The sequence below is a fragment of the Capricornis sumatraensis genome, chromosome 6 (assembly GCF_032405125.1).
Source record: "Capricornis sumatraensis isolate serow.1 chromosome 6, serow.2, whole genome shotgun sequence".
NCBI classification, from domain to species: domain Eukaryota; kingdom Metazoa; phylum Chordata; class Mammalia; order Artiodactyla; family Bovidae; genus Capricornis; species Capricornis sumatraensis.
The window spans coordinates 57054713-57078962 of record NC_091074.1 but is presented as its reverse complement, the minus strand read 5'-3'; the positions used below and the strand labels follow the sequence as shown (position 1 = coordinate 57078962).

Sequence of the window (24250 nt, the reverse complement as noted above, 5' to 3'; positions counted from 1 at the left end):
AGTAATCAGTATATTAATAGTTGTTATATGTAGGTAATGGATTATATGTTATTTTCTTAAGTTTTGCATACTTAAAATATTTTTAAACAAAAAATGTGAATTTCTTTTACAATTAAAAAAAAAGAGATAAAATACAACAAAGTTAAAGAAATTATTCAATTCAATGTCCAGTGTTCATATCCTAGATAATACCATCATGTTCAGGGCAACAGCACCTGGTTGTTCTTTGTATGCAGACACCACCAACTGGAAGTGAGCTGGGCATCTCAACCCAAAGGTTTCCTAGTGACACATTAGGCATCTTAGAAGGAAAACTCTACCCATGGAGTAATGCTAGTTAGCCACAATAAAGCTGGCTCTATTTAATTTGATATAGGGAATAATCAATCAGGAAATTGACTAATTGGTAACAAGAGAAGAGAACAGCAAAAAATATAAAGTGAGAGAACCACGAAGACAGAGTAGTAAAGTGGCAGGACCCGACTACTGCCCCAGATCCTGACAATGGCAGATGTGTATCCTCATAATAACTCCTTCCTAAGCACACACACACACACACGCACATGCACACACACACACACACACACACACACACACTCATACACACAGAGATAACCTGAGAATGTCTCAGTTCTTCTTAAACCCAAAAGTCCAAAAATATGTTTGTAAGAAGACAGAATAGGTCTCTGATTTGGAACCCCAACAACTCTTTCACAAATTGTGAACACTCTGCCTCCAAGAATTCTTGAATCCAGGCATCAACTTTGTCTCTTCCCCAAAGGCAGCAGTACTCTCCTAGTTAACTGAAAGATATGAACAGTGTGCCTTGTGACAGCGTCAGGGAGTAAATGGCAAATCTGACATAACAGGAATGATTAAATAGCAAGATATAATAATAATATGATACATAAGGGAATAATAAATAACCCTATATATTTGGCAGAACAAAAATGACAGATGATTTCAAGGTAAGTTCACTAAAGATATTACTGAAAGTGAAAGTGAAATTGATGTCGCTCAGTCATGTCCGACTCTTTGTGACCCCATGGACTGTAGCCTACCAGGGTCCTCTGTCCATGGGATTTTCCAGGCAATAGTACTGGAGTGGATTGCCATTTTTACTAAAGATTATAAAATGTGTTTCACTTAGTTTGCAGATGGAGAAGCTTACTGTAAGATGCAAAGAAGTTCAGTTTTTGTTCTAAAATCAACAATGAGAAAACTGTGATTTTCATGGAAAAATGAAGAAGATGAATTGCTTCTAATCTGGAGAAATGTTAGCTCTGAGTCTTTCTTTTTTTCAGGAGCCCTTTGCTCTGCATCAACTTCCCTTTTCTCCTGGAGCCCTGTGAGATCACAGAACACACGTGACAAACGCTCAGTCGGTGGCCTGCACCATCTGTGGCCTTGAAACGGCTCTTCTCTGTGTACATTTACGAATCAAACCTTCAACCCTGGCCTCGTTAGAAGAGTGTCAGATTTAGCCCACAAAACTGAGGAAAATGAAAAAAATTCAGACGTTCAGAAGTACATTTCTTTTATTTTCATAAGCACATAAACCTCTTAAAGGCCATTTGAGATGAGATATTTTTATAACCAAGTGACTAGAAAAACACAAAGGACACACTAGGAACCCCTGGCTTCATACCGTGCGTGCAGCAGGGGCAGCTGAAGGAATGACATCTTTGATGCATAAATTGATTAACTCAATTCAGAGAAAGGGTAGAGGGCCCCTACTGTGCCAGTGGGTTTGTGCTACAGACACTTGCCTGGGATTCAGATCCTAGTATGAGACTTTGCCTGCCATTTCCTAGCTGGGTGAGCTGAGCCAATCACTGATTAATTCAGGCCTCAGTTTCCTCACAGATAAATTGATGGAATGAACTAGGTCAGGGATTGGTGCGTTTCAGCTTAGGAGCCAAATCTGGCCACCACCAATTTTTCTGGACAAAGTTTTTTTTTTTTTTTAGAACATAGCTGTATTCATTCATTTATGTATTGTCTATTGCTGTTTGGGATGAAAATAGGAGTTTAATAGGTACAACAGAGACCATGTCGCTTGATGCAAGGAAAATCACTCCTTTTCCTCTATGACTACTTATTCATGATACTCCCCCCACCCCCAACCCCGCAAACCAAGTGTTTCTCTCTGTAGACAACAACTGAATGTCCTACAATTTAACTCAATTCAGACACTAACAGACCCCACAGGTTAAGGTCTCATTCCCACAAGACCCATTCATTGAAAGCTCAGGTTGTCATCTATGCTGATTAAAGATTCCCATGACTCCCTTCCTCAGGTTTGATCATTTGCTGGAACAGCTCACAGGTCTCAGGAAAACTGTTTACTAGATTACTGGTTTATCATAAAATGACACAACTCAGGAATAGCAAGTTAAAAAAAAAAAAAAAAAGATGCACGAGCAAGGTGCAGGGGAAGGAGTACGGTGTTTCTTTGCCTTCTCCAAGTGCACCCTCTCCCCAGCCCCTCCGTATATTCAGCAGCCTGGAAGTTCTCCTAACCCCAAGCGTCAGAGATTTTTATGGAGACTTCATCACATGGACAAAACCAATCGTTAACTCAGTTTCCAGCCTCTCCCCTTTCCCTGGTGGATGGAGGAATAGGGTTTAAATTTCCAAGCTTCTAATTACGGCCAGGTCTTTTGCTGACCAGCCTCCAATCCAGGAGCGCACCAGGAGCTGCCTCATTGGAACAAATAATGTTCCTATCATCCAAGATATCCAAAGGAATCTAGGAACTTTGCATCAAGAGTCAGGGCTAAAGACCAAATAGAAGAATACAAGATGTTCTTAGCACCTTCAATGCTTAGGAAACTACAAAGATTTTAGGAGCTCTGGCCAAGAACTAGGATGAAAACCAAAATATATTTCTTATTACATCACAATAACATACCTGCAGAAGTGAAAAAACTTACTATGCAAAGAAACTTTGCTTACTTCTAGATAATTTCTAAGATCCCTTTCTAATTTAAAATCTGTTATTGATTGACTCAGTTACTAAAGAATTGCTTCTCTCTAAGCACCTTAAAAATGGAATTTATATTCCATGTATTAAATTCAGAAATCCACACTCTAAAAACAGAACAAATGTAAGAAAGCAAACACATACACACAGAGTGTGAAATTCAAGGCTCATTCTTTTTGAGATGAATTTTTTAAAAATATGAGATAACATTATAGTTTCATTTTTAAGCCAATGCATTCATGAGTGTAAACCAATTTGCAAAGTTTGCCTCTAAAATATAAAAAGGTTAAAAGTAAATGATGTTTGAGGAAAAAAAAACAAAACAACAGGTTTTCTTGAAACCTAAGATAACAAAATGATTCAAATGGAATAAACATAGAGAAGTCTCTAAGGGCTACTCACCCGTAATAAGATTTTTAGGAACTAGCAACAGGAGAACCTACTTGGATTTGGGTTGAGGTCCATAATAGTCAAGGAACTAGAAATTATCTTGCCTTATTTTTAGACCTTTGTTTGCGGTGGGCTAGAGTCACAGTTAGCTACCCAGAAAGAAGACATATGGTGCTCACTGGACTAAAAAGTCAGAAAATCCATTCTCTCTCTGCAAGTTTAGTTATTTCTGGCAAATCATCAATCTCTGGATATTGTGAAATGAAATTCAGGATCTCAGAGGTAATTCTGTCATTGCAGTGACCTGCTTTCCTCACACAAATCTCATTCCCCACAGCTGGAATCACCCTGCTGAGAGCTGCAGGCTGGCCTGGCCTAGGGCTCTGGGGCAATGGTATGCAATGGTGGTCCCCAGACCATCCACAGCATCAAAACCTGGGAAGTTCTTAGTAAATTCTTAAGCCCCCGTCCAGATCTACTGAATCAGAAACTGTGTTTTCATGTGCCTTCAGAGCACTCTGATATATGCTCAAATTTAATAACTAATGCTCAGACTACCGCACAATTGCACTCATCTCACATGCTAGTAAAGTAATGCTCAAAATTCTCCAAGCCAGGCTTCAGCAATATGTGAACCGTGAACTCCCTGATGTTCAAGCTGGTTTTAGAAAAGGCAGAAGAACCAGAGATCAAATTGCCAACATCCGCTGGATCATGGAAAAAGCAAGAGAGCTCCAGAGAAACATCTATTTCTGCTTTATTGACTATGTCAAAGCCTTTGACTGTGTGGATCACAATAAACTGTAGAAAATTCTGAGAGAGATGGGAATACCAGACCACCTGACCTGCCTCTTGAGAAATCTGCATGCAGGTCAGGAAGCAACAGTTAGAACTGGACATGGAACAACAGACTGGTTCCAAATAGGAAAAGGAGTACGTCAAGGCTGTATATTGTCACCCTGCTTATTTAACTTATATGCAGAGTACATCATGAGAAACGCTGGACTGGAAGAAACACAAGCTGCAATCAAGATTGCTGAGAGAAATATCAATAACCTCAGATATGTAGATGACACCACCCTTATGGCAGAAAATGAAGAGGAACTAAAAAGCCTCTTGGTGAAAGTGAAAGTGGAGAGTGAAAAAGTTGGCTTAAACCTCAACATTCAGAAAACGAAGATCATGGCATCTGGTCCCATCACTTCATGGGAAATAGATGGGGAAACAGTGGAAACAGTGTCAGACTTTATTTTTTTGGGCTCCAAAATCACTGCAGATGGTGATTGCAGCCATGAAATTAAAAGACGCTTACTCCTTGGAAGGAAAGTTATGACCAACCTAGATAGCATATTCAAAGCAGAGACATTACTTTGCCGACTAAGGTCCGTCTAGTAAAGGCTATGGTTTTTCCTGTGGTCATGTATGGATATGAGAGTTGGACTGTGAAGAAAGCTAAGCACTGAAGAATTGATGCTTTCGAACTGTGGTGCTGGAGAAGACTCTTGAGAATCCCTTGGACTGCAAGGAGATCCAGCCAGTCCATTCTGAAGGAGATCAGTCCTGGGTGTTCTTTGGAAAGAATGATGCTAAAGCTGAAACTCCAGTACTTTGGCCACCTCATGCGAAGAGTTGACTCATTGGGAAAGACTCTGATGCTGGGAGGGATTAGGGACAGGAGGAGAAGGGGACAACAGAAGATGAGATGGCTGGATGGCATCACTGACTCGATGGACGTGAGTCTGAGTGAACTCTGGGAGTTGGTGATGGACAGGGAGGCCTGGCATGCTGCGATTCATGGGGTCGCAAAGAGTCGGACACAACTGAGCGACTGAACTGAACTGAACTGAACTGAACTGAACCTAGGACAAATCCAAGCCTCATCTTCTAGGAGAATTCAGCACCTCAGGGCTTTGTACTCTAACCCTCACTGCCTGCAGATAGATTCCATCTAGCCCAGCCTGTTCTTGTCCCTTTGTGCATGTTCTCATCCCCTCACTGGGGACCCATGACTTCTTACTGACTGTTTATCATACCCTCTTCCCTGGACCCCTGAATAGTATCTCATTCCCAGATAAGGAATATCTCCCTATCTCCTAATTCTACATCCCACTCCTCCTGCCAATTCCATTCTACAGCAAGAAACCTGTCTAAGCATTTGAGTAACAAAGGCCAGGGACTGGCTCATGAATTAGTCATGTTTTGGTAGAGTCCTTGATGTTTCTAGGGGTAAGCATTACAGCAAAAATTCAATATGATGGAAGGCTAGTTCATGGCTTTGAAGTCAATCAGATGTGGGTTTTAGTCCTAGCTCCACCACTAACCAGTTAAATTGTCTTTGAGCAAATTATTAAGCATCTCTAATTCTCAACTTACTGTAAAGGAGGAAAATATCTACTTCATAGTGTTGCTGGCATGATTATACAGAATAACATATGTATTTTGTAGATGTTCTAACACATAGTAAGCACTATGTAAAAATATAATACAGTGTAATATAACTAGAAATATCCTCTGATGGTCTGTGATCAGATCTCAGGGAAATCTTCCATATTTTCCACTTACATAAAGTGGAATTTAACGAGGACCACGTTAAAAATGTAACTTTAAACAAGACACTGAGGTTTTAATTTGATTGAATATACTCTTATCTCATGCCATGTATTCAATCCATGTCTTCCTGGATGCTCTTTACTTACTTCATTGACAAATGGCAAGGATGGTGTCAACATAAATTAAAGTGAGAGTAATTTGAACCATCATAGAAAATCCAGAGTTTACAAGAGGCCTCAGGGTGATTTTGCTGAATCAGGGTAGTTAAAATTCTTTCTGTGAGCAAAGCATTCCACTTCCACGAGCCAGTGAACTCTTTAGAAACATTGAGAACCATCTGCTCTGCTCAGAGAAGCCTCACAGAAAGATTAACTTACATTACATGGTCTAATAGTCTGCTCCTAGCCAGTAATTTTCCTACCTCAATTCATCCTCTTAGCTTTGTTGTGATGATACTTTGGCTGTGAATTTACAACTGGAAAAATATATAGGGTCACTTTAAGCCCAGTTTACTCAGATTTAATCAGTATGTAATTCAGTATACTAAACATAATAACTTTCAAAAAAAAAAAATCACTTCATTGTCCTTATTTATCCTCTGACTAAATAACTTAAGCAACTCACTTCAATTCACAGACTCTTGATTTTTTTATGGGTAAAATAAAAGCATTATGATTTATTTTGTCAAAATTTCACCTAACCTTAACATTTTATGGATCTCTGAGTCTAATGCTAGAGTCTGCAGAGTTTACATTTTATAGAGGTTAGTTGTAGAAAATGTGAATGTACTTTTTCAAAAATATATTCTCTATGACTGGGCAGTTCAATTTAGAGAAATTTCTCATAAGGAAATAATTTGTGCATATCACTATGGTTTATCTATGGAGATATTTATCTGCATGGATATAAATAAATGTGATCACAGTGTTTATTATAATAACAAACCATTAGGTACAATTGACTGACAACAAATAAAAAATAGGTAATTATAATAAATTCATATGTAGAATCACACACAGTCATTTAAAAATTATAAAAGACCAGTTAATAACATAGAGAAAGATCACCATTAGGTGAAAAATGCAAGTACCTAGTCAATGAAATACATGCTTATATGTATTTACAAAAATCTATAGTAAAACATATAAATCTGCAGTACATGTTTTTCCATACCTAAATAAATATTAATACCCTACAATTCAATGAAGTAATATCCTGAATGGTAGGATAACCTGTGATTTTTATTTTCATATTAATTTTCTATTACCTTTCACAGACTTTTTAACAATGAACTAGTATTATTTTTAAAGTTCAGAAAAAAATGTCTTTAGTAGCAGAAATGGACATCTTTTCTCTTTCATTCCTGAAAGGATTCTTAAAAGCATCTCCTCTGCCCATCTCAGGTTCTCCTCTGCTTCAAGACAGGTACTTTCTGGACTCATATTGCCAGTCAGTAAGTTCAGAAGATCAGAGATGCATTCTCACCATTCTCTTCTTCGCTAAAGCAGCACCATTTTAGATTTTGCATCTCTATCTGCATTGTCCATACTTGCTAGCTGCAGGGCCCTGCCTTCCATCAGTCCGTCCACTGAGAATGCTTTCTTTCATCTCAATCTTTTGAAATTTTGATTCTTCTTCAAGATTTGGCTCAAATGTTTCTTACTTCATCCTGTCTTTGAATTTCTATTGATCTCTACCTCACAACCCCAAGTCATGGTGTCTCCAATGTGCAATTTCATTGTAAGAGCAAGCAATTACATTTCCTGCTCTGTGCTGACAAGGGAAGCTTGTAGCAGAGTGTGAAGAATTGGTGAATGAATATTTTACCAAAAGAGGGCAGTATCCTCAGGTCCTGCCAGTTTCTCCAGCATGGGAATATGGGCCTTTCAATATGTCAGGAAAAATAAGAAATCCATATTTTTTAAATGTAAAGCTTATGACAAAACTAATACAATATTGTAATTAACCTCCAATTTAAATAAATTTATATTTTAAAAAAGAAACCATACTGCAGACCTGAATAAAAATATCTGTCAGCTGAATCTAGCCTGCAGGCCCACATTGCAACCTCTCCTTAGGCTTACAACTTTTACCTCTCTGTATCCTCTTATCTGGGGGCAGGAGGAGAAGGGGACGACAGAGGATGAGATGGCTGGATGGCATCACCGACTCGATGGACGTGAGTTTGAGTGAACTTCAGGAGTTGGTGATGAACAGGGAGGCCTGGCATGCTGCGATTCATGGGATCACAAAGAGTCAGACACGACTGAGCGACTGAACTGAACTGAACTGATCCTCTTATCAGCTGGCACAGAGGTTTGCTCATGATAGTTCATGACTTGCAGGCACTCAGCTCTGTAAACTATCCACCTGGTGAGTCAGTGATAATAAAATCCGTATCAAAGATCCAGCATCCAACCTTAATGTTTCAAAACTTGTTTCACTGGTGAGTTTCTCTCTGATGAGCCTTCCAAAGGTAACATGGAAGAAAATTCACTCGCTGTGACCTCAAACAGAATTTGTCTGTTTTCCTATATTTCATACTAACCCAAGAGCACCGTCAGCACTCAATAAATAATAAATTAGTCATTTAATTACAGCTTTTATGCATACAGGTCATGTTATATTGACTTCATATTTGAAGCAAAATTTTCTAGCACTTAAGAAGAAAAAAAGGATAAAAGGCAAGCATAAGCCGAGTGATGGTCTAAGAAAGAAATGGCAATTTTTATGCCTGCTTCAGAAGAGCTGAATCAGGCCAGGAAAATAGAAATGAAACGAAGCCAGCTGAATACTTCACAGCGGAGAACGGGGAAACAACACAAGAGCATTCTGGATCTATAGCATTACCTCACCATCGTCTACCAAACAACATGACCTTCTGGCTCCTCCAAGAAGCACTTTCCGGAAGAAAGACAGAGATGACCTCATAAAAGGAACAGTCTCAAAGTCAGGAAGAGAATCTAGCCTGAAGTCTTAAAAATAGTTCTGAATATAGGACTTGACCGGAAACTAGAGGGCATGAGACAAGAAGACCAGCAGGGAAGAATATCCCTTCATGGGGGAGAAGAGAAACATCATTAGCTAAAGAACACTAGGGCAGAACTTGACTCCAGGGCACATCCCTGGAAGCAAGCAGAGTTCTGTCAGCAGACAGTGTTGCCTTAATGGTACTGAAATGTGGAGGTTCAACACTGAGTCAGCCAGGCAAAATAACTCCTGCTATGTAACAAGCACAGCTCAAAGCATGAGGTCAAGCCCTCTGTTTTGAGAAAGCTTTCATTCCAACAGAGGGAGACAGATAATAAGCACTTTCAAAACAGAAGATGTCAAGTAGTTATACATTGTATAAAGAAAATAAAACTGTGCTGAAACAGAGAGTGCCTGATGGGCCACCTTAGATTGGAAGGGCAGAGAAAAGCTTGAAGGAGGTGACTTATAAGCTGAGTCCTTAATGATAAGAATCTGTCCCGGCAAATTCTAGGAAACTGCACCCCCAGAAGGAAGAACAGCTAGGGCAGATGCAAGGAGCATCTGTGTTTGAGCATAACAAAGAACCCCAATGTTTATGGATTTTACAAAGCAAGAGCAAAAGTGATAGGAGATGAGTTCAGAGGGGAAAAAAGCAGAAGATCACTAAGGGTATCAATGGCCCCGGACAGAGATTCAAATTCATTCTAAATATTTAGAAACTGCTGGAAATACTTGAGCAAATAAGTACTATCAACTCCTCAGGTCCTGTTTCCCCAGATAACAGTTTCATGTGCAAAAGGAGGACGCAGAGATGTGTGTTCTGCTGGCACTCTCAAACTTTGTGGGGGGATCTGGCATTGAACAAAGATGGGGGTTAATGATGGAATCAACACCAGTGGGGCTCAGAGAAATCTGTGCTGTTGCTATGGAGAAGCAAGTCAACTTGCTAGAATTCTATGCCACCACTTACCAGAGCCCTAGCAGCACCCTGGGCCTTTTACAGCCCCCTGCTGTGTCTCTGCTGAGTGCTTATTAGACTGTGAGCTTTATGAAGCAAGCAGCATAATCACTGATGCCTTCATCCCCCAACATCCTGCACAGTGATGCACTTGATAAGTGTCCAGGAGTTTGCTTAGTAGAATTCAAAGGAATTAACAGAAAATGTACAGTTGATACTATTCATCTTGCCCTGCTTCTAGAAATGCCAGTAAACTTCATGGGAAGGGTACAGACTGTGGGCCCAAGATTTACTGAGTTCACCAATTTAACATATAGGTTGAAGTCATTGCTTTTGCCACCTATAATTTTACTAGAATCTAATTTTGTTAGACTACTGCAAGCCATGATATTCAAATCTTATCTCCTTCTGAATTAAAACAGTCCTCATTAGTCTCTGCTTATTGACATCTGAAAGACCATCCTACCTCCTAATTCTTCTTCTTGCACTGTATGTGTAAATGATGAGTCATAAAGGAATGATCTGATAAGAGAAAGATGAATATCACACTTACATATCCATATTCCAAATCCCAGCACCAGCAGTAGTTGCAAAACCTCACAAAACATGCTCGGAGAAAGTCCCCAATGAGAATTGTGACATAGGTGGTCAGAACATCAGAAACAGTCAGTCGCACAAATTCCTGTTGAAATAGTATGTGTATTAAAACAAGCATTTCTCCCTTCATGTGGTCCTAAAGTTGACATCGAACTTGTCATGCTTTCTAAACAGTATTAACTTGAAACCGCAACTAATGGTAAAGAAACTAGTTAGGCATATCGAGCCAGTGAAAAATGTTTCACCCCTATTTTATTAGTTTAAAAATAATTATTTCCTGTGCCCAAACCACGGGATCAAAAGTCTTTTTATTGAGAAACTTTTATAAACATGATACAAGAACACAAAACAGGAAAATACCTACAACACGGAAATTTAGCAGTTTAATCTGACAAGCAGTGCTATTTATAAAATTAAAAGACAAACTTGTAAAAAGTACTTGTGGCATATATGATAGAAGACTAGTTTTTCTAACAAGTTAAAAACTTTTACAAATCAGTGCAACAGATGGGCAATTCAATAAGGAAAAGAATGGCAAATGGCACATATAAAAAATAAGAAAATATACAGTTAATTAAAACAGTCAAAAGTACTTAATTCCTTATAAAAATAAAAAAGGACTTAATTCCTTATAAAAATAGAGTTGTTACTTTACACAGTGATAAATATTTTAAAAACCATGCTCTTCCATATTGATGAGAGTATGCTGAAATAGGCACTGCCATAAACTGATGGGGAAATTAAACTGGTGTATCATTTGGGGTGGCAGGGGCAGGACTTTTGTGAAGATCCATCCCATTGTAAGTGTGTGGAATTTGATCAAGCAAATCCACATCTAGAAATGTATCTTATGGCAAGTGTCAATCTATACATATAATTCTGAAAGCATTGTTTCTCCCAGATCAAAATTGGAAACAAGTTAAATACACTCAAGGGGAAATAAAATAAAAATGGGTGTCAACACCATGAAATACTGTGAGCTCTTAAAAAAAAATGCTATTGTGATTAACAACATAAACATTTACTAAAAACCACTGAATTCTGTACTTTAAAGTCCATGCAGCCTTCTCAGATGACATGCACTGCATTCTTGTAGTGCTTTGTTGACACTATAAAATTGTAAATGTTATCAATTCAGTGGCTTCCCTGGTGGCTCAGACTGTAAAGCATCTGTCTACAATGCGGGAGACGCGGGTTCAGTCCCTGGGTTGGGAAGATCCCCTGGAGAAGGAAATGGCAATCCACTCCAGTACTATTGCCTGGAAAATCCCATGGACAGAGGAGCCTTGTAGGCTATAGTCCATGGGGTCGCAAAAAGTTGGACACAACTGGGCAACTTCACCATCAGTTCAGTTCAGTTGCTCAGTCATGTCCGACCCTTTGAGACTCAATGGAGTACAGCACACCAACCTCCCTGTCCATCACCAACTCCCGGAGTTTACTCAAACTCATGTCCATCGAGTTGATGATGCCATACAACCATCTCATCCTCTGTCGTCCCCTTCTCCTCCTGCCCTTAATCTTCCCCAGCATCAGGGCCTTTCCAAATGAGTCAGTTCTTTGCATGAGGTGGCCAGAGTATTGGGGTTTCAGCTTCAACATCAGACCTTCTGATGTATATTCAGGAATGATTTCCCTTAGGATGGACTGGTTGGATCTCCTTGCAGTTCAAGGGAGTCTCAACAGTCTTCTCCAACATCACAGTTCAAAAGCATCAATTCTTCGGCACTCAGCTTTCTTTATAGTCCAAATCTCACATCCATACATGACTATTGGAAAAACCATAGCTTTGACTAGAAGGACCTTTGTTGGCAAACTAATGTCTCTGCTTTTGAATATGCTATCTAGGTTGGTCATAACTTTTCTTCTAAGGAGCAAGCATCTTTTAATTTCATGGGTGCAGTCACCAACTGCAGTGATTTTGGAGCCCAGAAAAATAAAGTCTCTCACTGTTTCCCTATCTATTCACCATGAAGGGATGGGACCAAATGGGATGATCTTAGTTTTCTTAATGTTGAGCTTTAAGTCAACTTTTTCACTCTCCTCTTTCACTTTCATCAGGAAGCTCTTTAGTTCTTCTTCACTTTCTGCCATAAGGGTGGTGTCATCTGCATATCTGAGGTTATTGATATTACTCCCTGCAATCTCGATTCCAGTTTGTGCTTCTTCCAGCCCAGGGTTTCTCATGATGTACTCTGCATGGAAGTTAAATAAGCAGGGTGACAATATACAGCCTTGACGTACTCCTTTTCCTTTTTGAAACCAGTATGTTGTTCCATGTCCAGTTCTAACTGTTATTTCTTGACCTGCATATAGATTTCTCAAGAGGTAGGTAAGGTGGTTTGGTATTCCCATCTCTTTCAGAATTTTCCACAGTTTATTGTGATCCACACCGTCAAAGGCTTTGGCATAGTCAATAAAGCAGAAATAGATGTTTTTCTGGAACTCTCTTGCTTTTTTGATGATCCAGCAGATGTTGGCAATTTGATCGCTGGTTTCTGTGCCTTTTCTAAATCCAGCTTGAACATCTGGAAGTTCAGGGTTCACGCATTTTTGAAGACTGGCTTGGAGAATTTTGAACATTACTTTACTAGCGTGTGAGATGAGTGCAATTGTGCAATAGATTGGGCATTCTTTGGCATAGCCTTTCTTTGGGATTGGAATGAAAAGTAACCTTTTCCAGTCCTGTGGCCACTGCTGAGTTTTCCAAATTTGCTGGCATATTGAGTGTAGCACTTTCACAGCATCATCTTTTAGGATTTGAAATAACTCAACCAGAATTCCATCACTTCCACTAGCTTTGTTCATGGTGATGCTTCCTAAGGCCCACTTGACTTCACATTCCAGGATGTCTGGCTCTAGGTGAGTGATCACACCATCGTGATTATCTGGGTCATGAAGATCTTTTTTGCACAGTTCTTCTGTGTATTCTTGCCACCTCTTCTTGATATCTTCTGCTTCTGTTAGGTCCATACCTTTTCTGTCCTTTACTGAGCCCATCTTTACATGAAGTGTTCCCTTGGTATCTCTAATTTTCTTGAAGGGATCTCTAGTCTTTCCCATTCTACTGTTTTTTTCTATTTCTTGCACTGATCACTGAGGAAGGCTTTCTTATCTCTCCTTGTTATTCTTTGGAACTCTGCACTCAGATGGGTATCTTTCCTTTCCACCTTTACTTTTGCTTCTCTTCATTTCACAGCTATTTGTAAGGCCTCCTCAGACAGCCATTTTTCTTTTTCTTGGAGATGGTCTTGATCCTTGTCTCCTGTACAATATCACAAATGTCCGTCCATAGTTCATCAGGCATTCTGTCTATCAGATCTAGTCCCTTAAATCTATTTCTCACTTCCACTGTATAATCATAAGGGATTTAATTTAGGTCACACCTGAATGGTGTAGTGGTTTTCCCTACTTTCTTCAATTTACATCTGAATTTGGAAATAAGGAGTTCATGATCTGAGCCACAGTCAGCTCCCAGTCTTGTTTTTGCTGACTGTATAGAGCTTTCCCAACTTTGGCTGCAAAGAACATAACCAGTCTGATTTCGGTGTTGACCATCTGGTGATGTCCATGTATAGAGTCTTCCCTTGTGTTGTTGGAAGAGAGTGTTTGCTATGATCATGTGTTCTCTTGGCAAAACTCTATTAGCCATTGCCCTGTTTCATTCTGTACTCCAAGGCCAAATTTACCTGTTACTCCAGGTGTTTCTTGACTTCTTACTTTTGCATTCCAGTCCCCTATAATGAAAAGGACATCTTTTTTTTTTGGTGTTAGTTTTAGAAAGTCTTGTATATCTTCATAGAACCATTCAACTTCAGCTTCTTCAGCATTACTGGTCAAGGCATAGACTTGGATTACTGTGATATTGAATGGTTTGCCTTGGAAACAAACAGAGATCATTTTGTCATTTTTGAGAGTGCATCCAAGTACTACATTTCAGACTCTTTTGTTGACTAAGAGGGCTACTCCATTTCTTCTAAGGGATTCTTGCTCACAGAAGTAGATATAATGGTCATCTGAGTTAAATTCACCCATTCCAGTCCATCCTAGTTCACTGATTACTAGAATGTCGATGTTCACTCTTGCCATCTCCTGTTTGACCACTTACAATTTGCCTTTGATTCATGGACCTAACATTCCAGGTTCCTGTGCAATATTGCTCTTTATAGCATCAGACCTTGCTTCCATCACCAGTCCCATCCACAAAGGGGTGTTGTGTTTGCTTTGGCTCCATCCCTTCATTCTTTCTGGAGTTATTTCTCCACTGGTCTCCGTAGCATATTGAGCACCTACCGGCCTGGGTAGTTCATATTTCATTGTCCTATCTTTTTGCCTTTTCATACTGTTCATGGGGTTCTCAGGGCAAGAACACTGAAGTGGCTTGCCATTCCCTTCTCCAGTGTACCACATTTTGTCAGAACTCTTCACCATGACCCATCTGTAAATGTTATATATTTATTTAATTAATGGTTTTGTTCTTCCTATGAGATTGTAAATCTCACAAGGACAAAGAAGAGATCCACTTTTGTTCCCCACTGGACCTCCAGTATCTAGCACAATGCCCAACACTTAATATGCACTTAACAAACATGGAGTGAGTGATTGAGTGACAGTAAATTCTTGCAGTTATTACTGAACATAACTTTTCTCTTCCCTACTCTTATTTATTCTTCTTTCCATTCCCCAGGAAACTTGAGTTCAGATTCTAATAATTAGCATCCATTAGAGGCAGGCTGTGAGGGATTTTTTTATCCTTTTTATTCTTCCTCAATAAGAGATAATTTCAGAGTGATTTTGAAGTCCTCCACACACTCCTAAGCACCCTCATCCCAATGGTTGAAGTCTGATTCTTCCCCTAAGCAGTGTCCTAACTTTTACATAAAATAGCAGAAGAGGATTCAAACATTATGTGAAAATATTTATTAACACACCATAGAAGGAATATACTGCTTTATAAGAAGGAAATTCCCAAAATGGTGGTCTTGCCCACCAAGGGAACATCATTCAGTCCCAGTTCCTAGCGTGCTAGTCAGGATGGAGCATGGCTTCCCCACAGGCCTTCTGCAGACCACTGCACTCCACACCTCACACTTCACACTCCAGATATGTAGTAATAAAATGCTTGGGAAGCTTTGATCAATACATCTAAGACTATCATTAACTAGTAGTGTTAGTGTTAGTTTTAGTCTCTCTCAGTTGTGTCTGACTCTTTGCAACCCTATGGACTATAGCTCATCAGGCCCCTTTGTCCATGGAATTCTCCAGGCAAGAATACTGCAGTGAGTAGCCAGTCCAGGGGATCTTCCCAACCCAGGGATCAAACCCAGATCTCCCACACTGAAGGCAGATTCTTTACTGTTTGAGCCCCCAGGGAAATAATAGAGAAGGTGTATCACAAAAAACTATAGATTTTCCATGGCAGGAGCCTGGGGAGCACGCAATGATGCTAGTTATGTTTCTGGGGGATGATTTGGCACTATGGAGGACACAAACTCTAATCAGACTCTGTAGGTTAAATTTGGGTTCCTATCACTGGCTTCCTTTAAGGCCTCCTTTAAGGTCTTCCTTTAAGGTCTCTTTACTTTTCTAAGTTATGGTCTCCTCATCTATAAAATGGGGATAATTATATAACTTGGAGGGCAATTTATTAATAAAATTTCAAAGAGGTAATGCCTGGCACACAAGAATTTGATAAATGTGAGCCATTGTTGTCATTATCTTCAGTATCAGTCTCTTTTCTCTCTGCCCCCAAAATGCAGACCTCGGTATACAGCTTCAAATAGTGATCTCCCAAGAATTGTTCTGCTGCCTACCTATCAAGTGCCGTTGGAGATGAGACTGAGTGACTACATCTTGAGATTTCCTGGAGACATAAAGGAGTCACCAAATCCTTATAATCAAGGAGAGACTGAGTTCCACAGTATCCTTGAAGGAAAACAGAGGAGAGGACATCCACAGAGAAAAAGAGGAAACATCTCGAATGTTCTCATAGAACAACAAACAATTCTTTGGGGTGCATCTCTAGAAGCTGCTGATACTGTTTCTTCTGGAATGACTTTGTTTTAAAAGTGGTTAAAATTAATGTTTCCAGGTGCATGGATATGCCTATTAATCTCTTAAAGGCCAGACCTTCCCAGCACTCAGGGTTTTTACATCCCCTGTGTTCTCTTTGCCCCCATGGATCTCACCTCCCTCATCAACATTCTGTTCAGAATCACAGCCCTTCCCTCCTCCAGCTCCCACAAGCTTTCCCACTAGTGCTGTCTGTTCCTTTAAAGAAAGGAAGGTGAAAGAGAAAAGGGAATCCTAACTACAAACAGCAGTAAGAAAAGATGAGGAAGCAAAGAAAACCACTAGGGACAGGATTTTTAAAAAAGAAAAAGAAAAAGACAAGCAGCATGGTACAGGGGCTCTGAGAAGAATAATTAAATAAATATTTTTTATTTATTTTAATTCAGGAGGCAGAGGAACATCCCAGAAGCTTCTGAATAATCAGAAACATGTTTTCTAGATTGCATTGACATTCATGTCTAATTAATTGTTGCCTCCTCTTCAGAAGTGAGCAGCTTCCACCTTATTCTTTACAGTTAGTTCTATTAATCCTGTTTAGTCCGGGTGTTTTCTTGGTAAAGAATAAGTTTCTTAGCCCTCATGCCAGTTTGCATTCTGGGATGTCCATTAAGAGAATGTCTCAAACTCTTTGAGTTTGTGAAAGCTACATTTTTTTTTTTTCATTTCTCTCAACTTTTGCTGAAGATTTAGGGAACAGCCTAGAAGTGATAAAAAAAAAGATTCTATTAAAAAAGGCTCATGGCCACCTTCCTCCACTTTTAAAGAGCATCACTCCAACCCCTGTTTCCACCGTCACCATCAGTTTTCCTCACTCTTGCCTCCCATGTATGAGCATGTTGTGATTTTGTTAGGCTCACCTATATGATCCAGGATACTTTTCCTATCCCCAGATATTTAACTTACTCACATTGGTAAAGTCCATTTTACTATGTAAGGTAACATATTCACAATTTCCAGGAATTCGAACATGGACATTTTGGAGTAGCTTTTATTCTGTCTACCACACCATGTATCACAAGTATCTCTCTACCAAGTGCAGGCAGTTTTCCTTTTATTTATTATTTCATACATTGTATGATCCTGTAAACATGTATAAAACATGGATGTCTGAAAACTGAGAATTTAAGAACATATAACTGGAAAAGGAAGGCCTATCTGGTCCCTGAGAGCTTAAAAAATAAAGCAGAGTCCTTATTTATACTCTTTGGACTTGGTTCTCAATGTTGTCTGTCTAGCATTATACGCATTTTCCTTATTTTTTTCCACAGTTGAAATCACAGATGAGTTGCTTAAGTCAGATGAATATCTGAAGCTAAGGACATCTAATGATATCTATATTTGTTTAAATTAGTTTTATAAAACTAACGCTAATTTTCAATTTTCCATTTATCATACAAAATTTATGCAAATAATAATATGAATAATTAAAAACTAAAGAAAGATATATTCAAATAATTTCCCAAAGATTACACTATTACTGAAACTGAGCTGTTGTCTGACCAACAGAAGCACTATGACATGTCTTTAAATGTCTGTTCACCATAGTCCAAAGTCAGTTTATGAAATGCACATGAGGAATGTCAATTCTAATGAGATAAAAGTAAAGGCATTTCAAAATATAAATTGGATTTGTATAGAAATAAGAGACCTGAAGTAGGTTTTTGTTTTTGGTTTTTTTTTTTTGGTTTGGTTTCCCTTTATTAAACAGAAAGCCATAGGAAACACTATTTCTCTTATCTGCTAAAATACCCTTAGTCTTGGACTGGGATCGTTTACACAGTCATCTGAAAACAACAAACCTAAAATAGGTTTCCTTTAATGCTTAAGGGGCAATTATTTGACAAAACTCAACATTATTGAAATAAACTTTAGTGTATGCTCCCAAATGAACTTTTTGTCTGTTTTTATGGAAAACAGGTAACAGTAACTAGAGTGCCATTTAAATATTTGCTTGGGTCTGGGTGCTAGATCTGGGTGTGTTATTACAATATATATAGAAAATATCTCCTCAGGCCATTTTAAAACATCCTTCCATTATATGCTACCAAACTGTGGTGTTGGAGAAGACTCTTGAGAGTTCCTTGGACTGCAAGCAGATCCAACCAGTCCATCCTAGAGGAGATCAGTCCTGGGTATTCATTGGAAGGACTGATGCTGAAGCTGAAACTCCAATACTTTGGCCACCTGACATGAAGAGCTGACTCATTTGAAAAGACCCTGAGGCTGGGAAAGATTGAAGGCAGGAGGAGAAGGGGACAACAGAGAATGAGATGGTTGGATGGCATCACTGACTCAATGGACATGGGTTTGGGTGGACTCCGGGAGTTGGTGATTGACAGGGAGGCCTGGCATGCTGTGGTTCATGGGGTCGCAAAGAGTCAGACACAACTGTGACTGAACTGAACTGAAAAGGGGTGTGAATGTGCTACTTACCTGAATGGATGTTTGTGAGGACTGCAAGAGTTAATATATGTGAAATTCACAGCCAGCATATAGTGAACAGTCAGTAAGTCTTAGCAATTTTCATTAATAAGCAATATAAACCAGCTCACACTTACAGAAGAAATCTCTACTCTGCTCCTTTTTAATCCAATAATTGTTATGCACTCCTGTGTGTGACATTACCTGCCCCACCATTGTTTCCCAGCAGGGTCCTCGAGGTACATCTGCAGGATGCACAAAAAAGGGTGGCCCAGTGGTATTTCCAGCAAGGGAAGCATTGTAGGCCTTGATCATGTTGGCTTCCCATAGGGTAATATTGGCCTTTACCAGCTTCTCCTCTTCAATCTAGAAAGGAGAGTATTGGAAACAAAACTGAAACAGATTTTGAAGGCATTTCCGGCAATCTTGAGACTGGGAATCTAACAACGTGCTGATGGCAAGGACAATCCAGACACAAGATTTACCTTGTTGTTAATCTCATCCATCAGGGCAAGAATAAATACATACAGGTTGCCTAAAAGAAGAGCAAAAATGCGTCCCAGTAGCCATTTCAGAGCAATGAGGGGATGGTAGTCTTCCAATTCAGCAAATAAGTCAAATAGTGTTGGACAGAACATCCCCAGGAGGGACATGACCATGTTCATCTACGAGAAGACACAAGAGGTGAACCAAGTTGATGGTGTTTAAAAATTATTTCTTTCTTCCAAATTTGCAAGATTCCAACTAGATTCCTTTGTTAGTCTATAATACTAAAAATTATTTCATGCATTTTTAAAATTTGATCTTAATAAAATAGGGGCCGTATTCAACTCACACTGCACAAGTTTATGGACATGCCAGTAATAATAGTCTGTTTCCTAGTATATGAGCGATATGATTTACATTAATTTTTATGCAGATAGTATGTTGGTCTACATGGTACCAATTCTGCACTTCACAAGAAGATTTCCAAAGAAAATGAAAAACTGTCTGTTTGAGGAATGGGTTCAAATAGGAAATACTAATTTGACAATTATCAACACATAGGCTAGTTTAATCAACTAGAATGGATGAATTCCTTGAGATGGGCTCAGGACTACTGAGTTAGGGAGAATGCAAACTGTTAGGGGCAAAAAGAAAGAAAAAAGAAAGAAAATGGAACAGATTTTATCAAAGAAAACAGAAAGGATGTTCAGAAAATACAAAAGGAAAATACATGGCATAATGTCATCAAAGCCAAGGCAGAAAAGTTTCAGAAATGAAGAACTGACTTCTAATGCCAAAAGTAAGAAATGTATGAAAGAGAGAGAGAATGAAAATAAGACAAGCTGGAAATTTGTGGTCCACATCTCCAGATTGATTGAGACACTTACGAATATATTACTAGGGTAAATTAAGCATGTGCCACATTTATAATAGGGGAGAAAAACCTTTAAGTAAAACTTTAAAAACGGTTCCAGTTAGCACTGGCAGTTTCTTTGCCTGAGTATCTGGCTCAAATTGTCACTACTGTGAGTTCCCATTTCCCCTGGTGGACTCCATGTTTTGAATGATTAGAACTACCAGGCTATATTTAGAAAATAATTATCAATATGGTTTTTTTTTTTTTTTGCTTTTGACTAAGAACATTATATAAGTATGACTAGCAGGAGCTAAAAGTCAGCATAATATAATTTCAGCCTAAAGTAAAAACTTGGCAGAGCCTATGCAGTCTAAAGTAAGTTTGAATTGTTTCATCAAATTTGTAAAATTTTTCATGAATCTGCATTATTACCTTTGTTGGCCCCTAGAATCAGGGGTCCCCTAAGATGGAATATTTTTAATCCATCTGGGCTGGATGAAGCACAAGATGGAATCAAGATTGCTGGGAGAAATATCAACAACCTCAGGTATGCAGATGACACCACCCTTATGGCAGAAAGCAAAGAAGAACTAAAGAGCCTCTTAATGAAAGTGAAAGAGGAGAGTGGAAAAGTTGGCTTAAAGCTCAACATTCAGAAAACTAAGATCATGGCATCCAGTCCCATCACTTTATGCCAAATAAATGGGGAAAAAGTGGAAACAGTGGCTGACTTTATTTTGGGGGGCTCCAAAATCACTGGAGATAGTGATTGCAGCCATGAAATTAAAAGACACTTACTCCTTGGAAGGAAAGTTATGACCAATCTAGACAGCATATTAAAAAGAAAAGACATTACTTTGTCAACAAAGGTCCATCTAGTCAAGGCTATGGTTTTTCCAGTAGTCGTGTATGGATGTGAGAGTTGGACTATAAAGAAAGCTGAACACCGAAGAATTGATGCTTTTGAACCATGATGTTGGAGAAGACTGTTGAGAGTCCCTTGAACTGCAAGGAGATCCAACCAGTCCATCCTAAAGGAAATCAGTCCTGGGTGTTCATTGGAAGGACTGATGTTCAAGTTGAAACTCCAATGTTTTGGCCACCTGATGCAAAGAGCTGACTCATTTGAAAAGACCCTGATGTTGGGAAAATTGAAGGCATGAGGAGAAGGGGATGACAGAGGATGAGATGGTTGGATGGCATCACTGACTCAATGGTCATGAGTTTGGATAATCTCCGGGAGTTGGTGATGGACAGGGAGGCCTGGTGTGCTGTGGTTCATGGGGTCGCAAAGAGTCAGACACAACTGAGTGACTGAACTGAACTGAACTGAATGAAATTAAAAGACGCTTACTCCTTGGAAGAAAAGCTATGACCAACCTAGACAGCATATTAAAAAGCAGAGACATTACTTTGCCAACAAAGGTTCATCTAGTCAAAGCTATGGTTTTTCTAGTAGTCTTGTATGGATGTGAGAGTTGAACTGTAAAGAAAGCTGAGTGCTGAAGAATTGATGGTTTTAAACTGTGGTGTTGGAGAAGACTCTTGAGAGTCCCTTGGACTGCAAGGAGGTCCAGCCAGTCCATCCTAAGGGAAATCAGTCCTGAATATTCATCAGAAGATCTGATGTTGAAGCTGAAACTCCAATACTTTGGTCACCTCATGCAAAGAACTGACTCATTTGAAAAGACCCCGATGCAGGGAAAGATTGAAGGCAGGAGGAAAAGGGGATGACAGAGGATGAGATGGTTGGATGGTTGCTCAATGGACATGGGTTTGAGCAAGCTTTGGGAGTTGGTGATGGACAGGGAAGCCTGGCATGCTGCAGTCCATGGGGTCGTGAAGGGTCAGACATGACTGAGCAACTGAACTGAACTGAACTGAAGATGGATATTAAACAAGTTCCTATAAAGAGTGACTGTTTTAATGATAATCAATTACTCATTCTTTTTTGTGATTCCCTGATACAAAGATATAATCAATATGAACCACAAACCAAAGTGGTATGATGATTTTGCCTATCAATGCTATCATAACTGCAAAAGATAATCTTAAAAGCAAACTTAGTAATACTGTGAGGTTCCCCCTTAGTTTTAAATACATAAGACCCTACCTAATGACTCTGTTTTACAGGATTCCATGAAATATCTATGTCTTCATAGTCTCTTAAATGTATGGTCTCCCATCTTCAGCATTATTGCTTCTGAAATACCTAGAATGTTTTTGTTTGGAACCTTCTGTTTTAAGTGTGTTATACCATTTTCTGTCCAAGATTTTTCTAGGAAATTCTATGCTGATGAATACTTTCTTAATCTGTTTGGCCTATAAGGCTTTGCAGAAGTTTCAGTACTGTAAATCTACACTTCCCACTGCTTAAATCTTCATATTCTTTGAGAACCCCAGTTCAAAATGATGTCAGATTGTAACATTTTATGGAAGGGAACAGGCCCAAGAAACAACACATGGCCAATGACCTCCTGATTCTAAATGTCTATTTCTGACCTCTTTTCTTGGACCTGCTAAATGGGCAGATACCCTGAAGACAAATCACAATGCTAATATTTAATTTCTGGCAAAGATCTGGCCTTCCTCATTTGACTAGCATTTGGAGGGGGAGGTATTAGGGTAGGAAGACAAGGAGGTGGAGTAGCTAGGCTGCTAGAGAGAGGCCCAGTCTTACCCAGAATATGGGAGGCAATCTGAATGTTTCCAATGAGATTAATATAAGAACCCAGGGCTTTATCATCCCCACTTCAGAGAATTCAGGCAACAACTGGATCATTCAAAGACAGAAGCAGGATCTACAGAAAGCGTAAAACAGGATCATGGAAAGAGTGTTGGGCTTGAAACCAAAATTCTTAAATTTTAACTCTCATTGTTCTCCACGGTTCTATGACCATGAACACATCACCTAACCTGAGATTCATTTTCTCTGTCTATAAAAAATACTGGTTGGAATATATGTGTTCTAATCTCTCTTCCAACTCTACCTAATGTCACAAAGTAAGAAACACACAGTAGAGAGATTTGGAAATAAGGCTGGAATAAAGAACTGTGTGCCAAGGTTGGTTCATTCTCAGGGCGAGATGACAGGGGTAGGTAAAAAGTGGCTGTATTTCATGTTCCAGCACTGAAGCACAACCCACAAAACCTTCAATGTCAGATTCTAAGTACATAAAAAGCATGCAGAGACGAACTTCATTTTTTTCCCACCACCCAAGGGTGTCAGGATCTTGCTGCGCAAATTCCTGGGATCGCTTCACAGCCCAAAAGATGAGGTATCCACTCCCGCCAAGTGTTAGAAACACGAAGAAGTTAGCAAGAAACCTCAGGAATCTGATCAAGTGGATGTTTTCTTCTACTTGGGCTGCTCTTTCTTCTATTATAGCTTCCTGTATCCAAGGAAAACAGAAAAAAAAAAAAAGAATTAGCTGATCTATAAAAAATATCACGAACTTAGGAATTATTTTCACAAACGTGAATGTGAGGAATGAAAATGTAAACTAAATCTGGGATTCCACAAACCAGGTGAATATTGCCAGCAAGTGAGAAAATGTAAGACAAAAAAAGAAGAATTCTTACAAAGTCTGGTTGATCTAATATTAAGACAATCTTCATTCTAAAGTCTCTTCTAGTATGGCTTTTTAAAACAATTACAAAATAATATTTTGGAGTTATTTTAAGTATTGAGCTACTGTATTCCTGTAACTAATAAGTTAGCATTGTTCTAGTATTTAAAATATCTGATTCTGATTACTAATGGTTAGCTATTCCAATCCAATGGTGTTTTATTACCAAATTTAGAGAGAAATAGTGCTGTCACAAGCCATCAATCATTTTTCAGTCATATTCATAACCCTGCCCAGATCCTGATAGGAAGAAATGATGAGTTAATCTTTCTTTTAATTGTCAAGATACTTTGCTACACATACCATTTGGAATGATTCCAATTTTACTTTTA

The 24250-nt window shown here is 39.0% G+C and overlaps 1 protein-coding gene across 1 annotated transcript in view; it reads right to left on the bottom strand.

Moving 5' to 3' along the window:
* The window catches only part of TMC1 (transmembrane channel like 1), a 166598-nt gene that overhangs the window by 19782 nt on the left and 122566 nt on the right, over positions 1-24250 (bottom strand). The window contains exons 11-14 of the mRNA XM_068973590.1: positions 23487-23681; positions 19433-19612; positions 19152-19313; positions 10411-10539 (exon numbers count right to left, since the gene is read on the bottom strand). Of these exons, the coding sequence (XP_068829691.1) occupies positions 10411-10539; positions 19152-19313; positions 19433-19612; positions 23487-23681 (666 nt within the window). The remainder of the gene's footprint in view (positions 1-10410; positions 10540-19151; positions 19314-19432; positions 19613-23486; positions 23682-24250) is intronic.